Source organism: Trachurus trachurus (assembly GCF_905171665.1).
Source record: "Trachurus trachurus genome assembly, chromosome: 20".
Taxonomy (NCBI): domain Eukaryota; kingdom Metazoa; phylum Chordata; class Actinopteri; order Carangiformes; family Carangidae; genus Trachurus; species Trachurus trachurus.
The window spans coordinates 2,518,467-2,527,717 of record NC_139911.1 but is presented as its reverse complement, the minus strand read 5'-3'; the positions used below and the strand labels follow the sequence as shown (position 1 = coordinate 2,527,717).

Genomic DNA, 9,251 nt, shown 5'->3' with positions numbered 1-9,251 from the left:
TAACAGTAAAAGGATGGAGCTAGTGATTTGTGGCCCTGTTAATAGAGAGGAAATACCTCACCATGTCTGATCCCCAGAGGATGAACCCTACTGACTCCTACAAAAACATCTACTTCTATATATCCATACACAGCAAAAATGCCAGTGTTAAATCAACTCTGAGAGTGTTAAATTTAACACCGAGAAAGTGTGTATATGCGTCCACTCTTTTCAGTGTTAATTTAACACTAACACTAGTGTTAATGTTTTTACACTCAGATATAGTTATTTCAACACTGTAGGGAGTTGAAAATTAACACTGGTCAACACTAGTTAAGTGTCAATAGTACTCTACACTAGTGTCAGTGTAGATTTTTACACTTAAGTCTAGTAATTTCAACACTGTAGGGAGTTAAAAATTAACACTGACTAACACATGTATAGTGTCAGTGTTAATATTTTTACACTCAGCTATAGTTATTTCAACACTGTAGGGAGTTCAAAATTAACACTGGTCAACACTAGTTAAGTGTCAATAGTACTCTATATCAGTGTCAGTGTAGATTTTTACACTTAAGTCTAGTAATTTCAACACTGTAGGGAGTTAAAAATGAACACTGACTAACACATGTATAGTGTCAGTGTTAGTGTTTTTACACTCAGTTCTAGTTATTTCAACACTGTAAAGAGTTAAAAATTAACACTAGCTAATATGTGTAGTGTCAATAGTACTCTACACTAGTGTCATTTGAATAAAGACCCACCCTTAACCACCACAACCACCCACAAACCCATCACAAAAAATACACAAGGCAAACACTTCTTTAGAAAAATATTCTTATTAAATAGCCACCACACCACATTAACAATTAACAGTCTGCATGGATTCACATATAATTACAGTATGGAACAAGGTACACTTGGTCATCGGTGTCATATGAAAATTGCCTATCACAAGGTCTGTAATATACCAGGTCATTTACACAGATCACTGTGAAAACCTCATTTTTCTCCTCAATACCAAATGCATTTAAATGATCATCAAAAAAAATATTTGAGACTTTACAAATCAAAAGATAGGCATTGTTGTCTTTAACAATTATACTGTCAATCCTGTTGAACAAAGGCATCTCATTTTCAACTCCAGTAACCACATACATCCCAACTTGATACTCTGTGCCATAGTTTTTGACCCAGGAAGTGGTAGAAACTGACAACACATCAAAAGCTTCATTCAGCACCTCTCCACCCTCTATACTGCTGACCAGGACTTCGGAGATTGGACCAAACTGTAATCTTTGGAAATAAAAGTTCTCAAAATGAAATGCTAACTGAGCCTGATGTTTCTTAACCAGAGTCTTTGCAATATTTTTGAAGTTTTTAACAGATTTCTTGAAGAAATTATGTTTTCCTTCAAATCGCATGCACCAAATGTGTATGAGTGGTCCAATTCTTCTAATACAGCTCGGGTAGTGGATCATATGGTGATGTTTTGGAATGAGATTGTGCTCTGGGAAGATGGATTTAAAAAGTTTGTGATGTTCAAAAATTAAATGTTTCAAATAACAAGTCATACCATGAGTTACAGTTGGTGAAAACACTATGTTTACAATTTGAATTAAAAGGAGTAACAATTGCCAACAGGTATCTGCTCTTTCAACTAAATCTCCAAATATCAGCGGGGCATTGCGTAGGAGGCACCAAGACTGGATAGCATTAAGACCAAGATCTTTGCTGTTGTCATCCAGCTTAAGCCCACCTGGCCTGTTCTTTCTCTGTGTGTATCCATAATTAAAGCTAACAATTCTTTCAGACAATGAACTCAAGGATATTGAATTCTTGATCAAATACTGAAACACAAGCTTTAACTCATATTGGACCACTCCTTCTAGCAGGTCATGCATTATGTCTACAGCGTAATTGTTTGATGAATGGAAAAACTGGAGGGAATTGAGGGGACAGTCTCGTTTAACACCAAATGTTGATTTCAAAGCAGGGTTTTCCTGGATGACACGAACATGCTCAACATGAAGGTCTTTTGAACGTAGAGTTAAACCTGGATGATCTTCACTGAAAACTGACTGATATTCACTTCTATCAGTTAAACATAACCTACAGCAGTACGTCGCACTGAATGATTCAACAAAACCAAAAAGTCCATGTAGAGCTAAATTGTCTCCTGTAACCTGAATGACTGAACCCTTCACAGGTGTAGCTGAAAAAGGCAACTGTATTCCTTCAGTCTCCAAAATCTTAAGATCATCAATAAGTGGCTTCAGAATTGGCTCAAACCCATATTTCTTAAGATCCTCTGAGTGAAAGAGAGCGACAAGATGAATATTCATTAACACAGAATTGAGCTTTGGTGATAAATTTCTCAAAACAAAATAAACACATCCCAGTTTGTGCACTCCCTTTTTTGAGCCCAATGGATTGGCAGTTTCAAAATCGTCATAGTAGAGCTGGATCTGAAGAGCGGGTTCTTGCTGAGAAAATAAACTATGATTTTTAAAGTAGGACCCATCACTTATATCTCTGTAAAATCCCTCCTGGTGTGGTTTTACTTCTTGGAAACTGTTACAGAGTTCACTGTTACTAAACATAGATGAGAGAGACCCCCGGATAGGTACATACATGAACTTATCATTGACCGGAACTTGCCTATATGTGCCTGTTATTCTATCTCTTCTTACATCAAAACGGACCCCCAGAACATGCTCTACAGGTTCTACTATATTCCATTTCTTTTCAAAATGCCTCATCCTTTTAGATTCTGTGTTAAGACACGAAAATGGGTTTTCTAGTTGATCAAAACAACTCTCAACTCTCTCCAAAGTTTCTCTAGATGCATCAGAAGACAAACAATTAACAACAGCTTCCTTTGTGTGAGCGTGGATGTCATTAACCAGTTCCTCCATTGAGCCAACTAGACACTGCACAGTACTCTCTGGAACACCTGAGGCTTGAACCTGAGCAATAACAGAGCTGCACATGTCCAGTATATTCTTCTTTTCAACTGGAACATGTGTAGTGACCCTCACAGGAGGATCCACATTCACTGGTGTGGAAGGTCCAGCTACAGGCTCAAATTCAAAACTGCTGACGGGATCTGGATCAAGACATTCTTTATGTGCTCGAGATAGGTGACGTTGGTAACCAGAATATGTACAAAAAACAAATGAACAACCAGGCTCTCCACAGTTCAAGCGCAGAGACCTTCTAGGATACAATCCATGCTCAAACTTCAAATGTCTAAATAACATTGAACAACTGGTGTGGTGTACCTTGCAAATGCAACATGTGTACATTTCTGGCCAAAATGTATCGGTCTTCAAACCTCACAGTGAAGAAGCCTTGCTCTGATTTCTTTTACCCGAGGACTCTCTTTCACTTTGCCGACGTCGATGCCATACACGGTGGTTTGGATGAAGATGAAGAAGCTGGACAGCGCATCATCATACGACACGGCAAAAGCATAATGCGCCTTGAAGAGCTCATCAAAGGCAGCAACTGGGGTCTGCATCCTGCAGGGAATGGCCTTCTGGTCCAGGATGATGTAGAAGTCCTGGATGCTGTTGCTTCTTTCTCCGACACCGAGAAGAAAGGGCTGTTTGGGGCCAGTTTCTTTAAGGAAGGTCTCCATGCTTGACCCCACCTGAGAGAGAGAGAGAGAGAGAGAGAGAGAGAGAGAGAGAGAGAGAGAGAGAGAGAGAGAGAGAGAGAGAGAGAGAGAGAGAGAGAGAGAGAGAGAGAGAGAGAGAGAGAGAGAGAGAGAGAGAGAGAGAGAGAGAGAGAGAGAGAGAGAGAGAGAGAGAGAGAGAGAGAGAGAGAGAGAGAGAGAGAGACAGCGAGAGAGACTTGATGAATTAATATTTGATAGATGTACACAAGTAATTAATTCAGGGATTGATCTATGAATGTACACAACATTAATTTATTTTTGTGTGATGAATGGATGGATGGCTTTTTAAAAACTATTTAACTGCACCCCCCCAATTACCCTGCCATATTGGCTCCTGAAAACCTTACATTAGCTGACATGAAAAACTTGCATCAGTGATGTACAGTCCTAAGAAAATACCTTCATGAACTTGATCAGGTGTTTAGCAGCATCCGATGCGCTCATCTTGCCGGCCTTCTTGCCTTTAACTGTTGGAGGCAAGAGGTGAAGCAGCAGAAGGATGGCGGCCATCTCAGAGTCCCACTCTTCAGAATGCCACACTGCAGAATTAGAAGTGACACTATAAAATGTCTTTTATTTCCTTATAAGCATTAGAGCATGAGTTATAGTAAAGTTTTCTTAAATTAACCATGGATTGAATATGGTTAGCAGTAAGGTGCAGTATGTGATTTGTAGTAAAGGGGCCAAAAACATGAAAGAACACAACAATGTCCTCTTTTGTTGTGTACACTAAAGGCATGTGCAATCTACTGTGTCCACTATTCAATTAACACTTACCACCATCATCAGACTCCTGTTGTGCAGACAGAAGTAGCTCATCCACATGCGGACTCGGGGTTAGATTCTTGCAGCAATCTGCGATGACTCTTGGTTTGAAAAATGTTGGCCACTTGGACAGGAATTTACCAGACACCTCCTCACCAAAGATCATTGTGAAGTCTTGGTCGATCTTAAACAGAAAATTTTATGTGTGTGAATGAGAACACCATTGTAATGGTGCTATGGGTGTCAATTAATAAACAGTCAAGCAAAATAAGGCAACCACAAAGTCGTCAGCAATTCATTTTATGCTTACCAAGCCAGGTGTATCCAAGAATCTGGGAAAGAGATCCAGGACAGTAGAGGCAGTATCCAGGTCTTGAACCACCTTTTGCCTGTGCTGGAATGTTGCCTTCATCTTGTTTTTGACAAGGGACATATCACTTGAGTGTTTCATCACCGATATGGCTTCCCTGCATGCATCACCGGTCAACTGCTTCTCATCTGAACGGATACTGCGTGGCGTCTTGGGGCCCTCTTGGAAAGTGGTCCTGGATTTCTTGCTGTCTTGAACAGAGTTCCGCTGAACAGTTTTCAGCCTCCACGCTAGGTAGCCGGAACCACTCTGGTGATCATAGAAATGTTCCTGTTGATAAAGAAAAACACATCGACTCACATCAACTGAGAAAAAACTCCAGGAAAACTCTTTAACAGGGGAAAAAAAACTAGAGAAACCTCAGGGTGAGCAACAGAGCAGGGATCCCTCACCCAGTACTGGCAGACTTGCAATAGACAAAAACAGTTTACAACACAGATACTCACATAGCCATTTTTGGAATCCGGGTCCCTCAATTTAGGGAACAGTGTTGTAATCCCAAGTGCGTAGAGGATCCGCACATTCACCGGAGGAACCCTCCTGAAAAGAGATAGATCATTCCTCCAAAAACTGCAAATTTCATTTATGTGCACTTGGGTTATTATAGTTAACTATTAGTGATTCATCACTTGATGAACAAACTAAAACTGAACTGAAACAAAAAACCCAATTGAATAGCTAAATAAAAATAAGACTAATGAAAAATGTAAAACTATAATAACCTTGATGTGCACATGAGTGTGGGTGAAGACATAATCGGCAGCGACTTTTGGAGGTAAACAACAAACACCAAAACAAAAACAACCACAACCTGTTATTGCAAGTGCATTCACTTACCCATGGCTCTCCACCATATCTGCCACAAGAATGTTCACCATCTTTCTTCTTGTGACATCACTGATGGCGCTTGTTTTCTCGTACTCTTTGAATACTTCTCTTCCACCAGGCTTTGAATACAGAGCAGCTCTAACATTCTGAAACGACAATTGCACAACATTCACACTGCAGGTACAGTAGGTATTTCAGCCTGTGCCCCGGACTGATGTAGCAGTTGGTTAGGGGGTGCATGATAAATGAGAATTAGCTAACATAACAAAGCCCTGGGTCTTCAGTCTGACACCTACTGAAGCTGCAGAACTAATATACTTATTGTGAAATTTTAATGCAAGGTTTGACATTGGTCTAATTGACATCAGGGTTAATATCAGGTGGTTAACTTACGTCTCTTGCAACGTTACTATCCAGGGGTCCTTCAACCAGCTGTCTTTTCCGAGCTTTGGTTGATTCCAGTATCAGTGTTGAGTCAGAACCTGATGATGACCCTTGGGATGCACGTGATGGTGATGGTGACCAGTCTGATAAAGATGAGCCCTCTGAGAACTCCTCAGCATTGCTACCTAAGAAAACACACAGCCTTGCATTGTAAATGACGCAATTGACCACGAGAGGAAACAAGTTACAGCTCAATTTACCTTTTGTAGAAAACAGTTACAGCTTAAATTAAAAATATAAGCCTGTAGGGTAAGTGTACCTATTAAGCCCACGTACCATATAAGCCCACTTGTGACTTCTGAGTCAAATAAAAAAAAAACTACATCACCATTTTTGCTGCTTCATGATTCTTTCAATGAAGCAGCTTGTTACATAAATTATACTTTTTATTCTAAGCAAATCAGATTTGTCAATCTTGAGTTATCGAAGCATATGTGTGACATGTGCCTGCTGCTCCCGAAGAAGTTGCAAAAAAACTTCAGTGATTTTGATGCCCTGAAAAAACAATATTTATTCCATATTTCTACTCCGACTTTAGCTAAGTACTCATTTGTAACCAAAATTTAAGAGATTAGTGCTTTAAATAAAACATGTGTTAGAATTTTACTAGAATTAGAAATAGTTTTTCTTTTGAATTCAAAATATGCATTTTAGCATGCTAGCAAACAGCCCACATGCTGCATCAATACAGCCACTGCATAGCATTGTTCATTGCCATGACATAAAGCATGATAAACATGGATAGTTTACATTTTTGTATGCAGAATGTCCTATTGTATTGTTAAATTGATAATACATATGAATATGTATCTTTATTCATTCTTTATTCACATTTTTACCAAGTGGGCTTAAAGGGGACAGTAGCAAAAAAATCACACCATTTAGGGCAGATGTAAATGAGTATAGCTAATTACTTAAATACATGATCAATTAATACTTTTCATGTTATGTTAGTGCAGCTTATATAGATTCATGTCATGTAGTTGTTTTTAAATGTCATGTGTGTAGAATAAAAATATTCAGATTTTTGACCAGTAATTCACTGATGTTCCCTTTAAGCCCACCTGCTCCCATTAAGCCCACTGGCTGTGTTTCAATGGAGAGTTTCTTCCTTTCGACTTTTGAACCATTTTCCTGCCTAAGTTTGACCTCACCTAATCAATCAGCTTCATAATTCAGATAATTAAATACCTAAATTTAAATATTAGTGATATTGCATCGGCCAATTCATTCATTTTATTAATTGTTTCTATTTAAGATGTGTTTTTACGTTTAAAAAGTTATTTGTTTAGTTGTAAATACTGAAATTGATTCATTTATTATCCTTAAAATAGTATTGAACCAGGAAACTGTCTTTCTCTCAGTCATTGGGTCTTCAGAAATCTAGATAAAAACACTTTCAACCAGCTGGCTGGACCAGAAAATGTGGCCATATGTAAATGCCAATTGTATAATGTAGGATAGAGATACAGACAAAATGACAACAGATATTGAAAGCTTAAGTACTAAAGAGTAATTTCCATTCTAATTTTTATTTTGTTCATGAATAGTTTTTTGGCTACATTCCAAAGAAGACATGTTGTAAGTTTAGCTTTTTCTGTGTTGACAACACAGCAAATAGGCCGATCATGCCTATTTCAAATGCCATTTACAGGGCAGAGGAGAGGAGTGGAGACAAAATGAAAATAGCTATTGAGAGCTAAGAGATTACATATTTTAATAGAATAAGTTTGGATTTTTAAGATTTTTAAATATATATATGTATTTATCAACAAATCATGAAATGGGCTTATTTGGAACACCCATGGGCTTAAAGGGTACATTAAGTACCCATTAGGCCCACGCCAGATTTTTGGTATATTTTGACAAATTAAACAATAAAAACATTAAAAATTGGTATAAATGAATGATTGACACTTCAAATTAGACATTAGACTATCATTTGAACTAAAATGTTTTCACTTAAATTGGGGTGGTATATATTAAAAATGGCTGAAAAGCAGATTTGGTGGGCTTAATAGGTACACTTACCCTAATCCCTTACCATCACATTCTTCTGCCTTGAATGACACCCCAGATGACTTCAAGAGTTCATCAAATATGTCCGAATCCACTTCCACGTTAGAGGAATCCTTCAGGCTCAAGGAAGCAGAACCTGGCAAATTGAATTTTGCCAGCACTGAAACATAAGATACTGTAAGCAAGATTTGGGAGGGACAAACATGCATTGAACAGAGCTGATGAACTATAAATACACCGGAGTTAGCAGGAAAACTGATTTTCATCTGTAGTCTCGAGGAAAAACATTGGAAAACCCTAAATGCACAAATAAACATGACAGTCAAATTAGCCTAACAGTTACCTGCTTGCAAAAACTGGGAGTAATTGTACTCGTCCTCCACCTGTGGTACCCTGACCCATTTGCTGACTCCTTTAAACTCTACAGGAACCAGCATGTCGCTTCAAAGACAAGAATGGCATAATTTATTATTCCTAATTTCTTTACACCCAGTGTTTCCCCAGGAGTGGGGGTAATTTGAACACTGTACAATTACCACAACTACCACACACATGACAGCCAACATGACACTGACCGTGATGAAGGAAGGTGAAATGCTGTTAAAAAACAAAACAAAACACTATTTGGGCCGGGATTGGATTAAAAAAATTAATCAAATTAATTAGAGGCTTTGTAATTACTTAATCTAAATTAATCGCAAATAAATATTTGACCTGAGAACAGCGACAATACAGATTAAATGGTCTTTCCTGCCGCTACACTATGGTGATTACTGTATTTCACTACCTACAGTACATCACAGTAGCATAAACTAATCTGTTGAACTCAGCCTGATGTAAACATTGATAAAACTAACCAATCACACAGGCAGCTCCACCAGAGAGCTCTGAAATGCACAGTGAGACACTGACAGGTCTGTAGCTACGTCTTGACCACGTGTCAGCTGTTCAGCGGCAGCAGAGGAAACTCCACTGTCCTCAGCTGCACAGCCACGAGCGCTTTTTTTTTTTTTTTTTAAACCTCCGGTAGCAACACGGCTAAAATACGGGAAGATACTGTAAACCAGCGCGGATCCGGTGTTTTTATCAAAGCTTGGTCACAGCACCAGGTCGGTTTGAGCTGCGTTCACACATTAAAACTTTATAAATCCATGGGCAGTGATC

General features: G+C 38.6%; 1 protein-coding gene across 2 annotated transcripts; it reads right to left on the bottom strand.

The window, feature by feature from the left end:
• Nucleotides 1-870: 870 nt before the first annotated feature.
• LOC311003388 (uncharacterized protein) lies at nucleotides 871-8,602 on the bottom strand. 2 transcript variants are annotated; one of them, XM_083995129.1, is made up of 9 exons: nucleotides 8,431-8,602; nucleotides 8,113-8,247; nucleotides 6,018-6,193; nucleotides 5,634-5,770; nucleotides 5,243-5,336; nucleotides 4,737-5,066; nucleotides 4,439-4,610; nucleotides 4,061-4,200; nucleotides 871-3,634 (listed from the first exon to the last, which is right to left on the bottom strand). In XM_083995129.1, the coding sequence occupies exons 1-9, from the start codon at nucleotides 8,522-8,524 to the stop codon at nucleotides 3,311-3,313; spliced, it is 1,602 nt and encodes a 533-aa protein (XP_083851255.1). In that variant the 5' UTR covers nucleotides 8,525-8,602; the 3' UTR covers nucleotides 871-3,310. The 2 variants fall into 2 exon arrangements, with proteins under 2 accessions (XP_083851255.1, XP_083851254.1); XM_083995128.1 differs by having other exon boundaries at nucleotides 8,113-8,561.
• Between the last annotated feature and the right edge of the window lie 649 nt (nucleotides 8,603-9,251).

Bases quoted from the DNA above. Each gene is read 5' to 3' on its own strand.
- LOC311003388 (XM_083995128.1), bottom strand. From the start codon at position 8,404: ATGTTTATTTGTGCATTTAGGGTTTTCCAATGTTTTTCCTCGAGACTA. The intron at 5,337-5,633 runs GTAAGTGAATGC...ATCTCTTTTCAG, and splicing joins GATATGGTGGAGAGCCATGG to GAGGGTTCCTCCGGTGAATG. The intron at 4,201-4,438 runs GTAAGTGTTAAT...CTAATTCTGCAG, and splicing joins ACAGGAGTCTGATGATGGTG to TGTGGCATTCTGAAGAGTGG.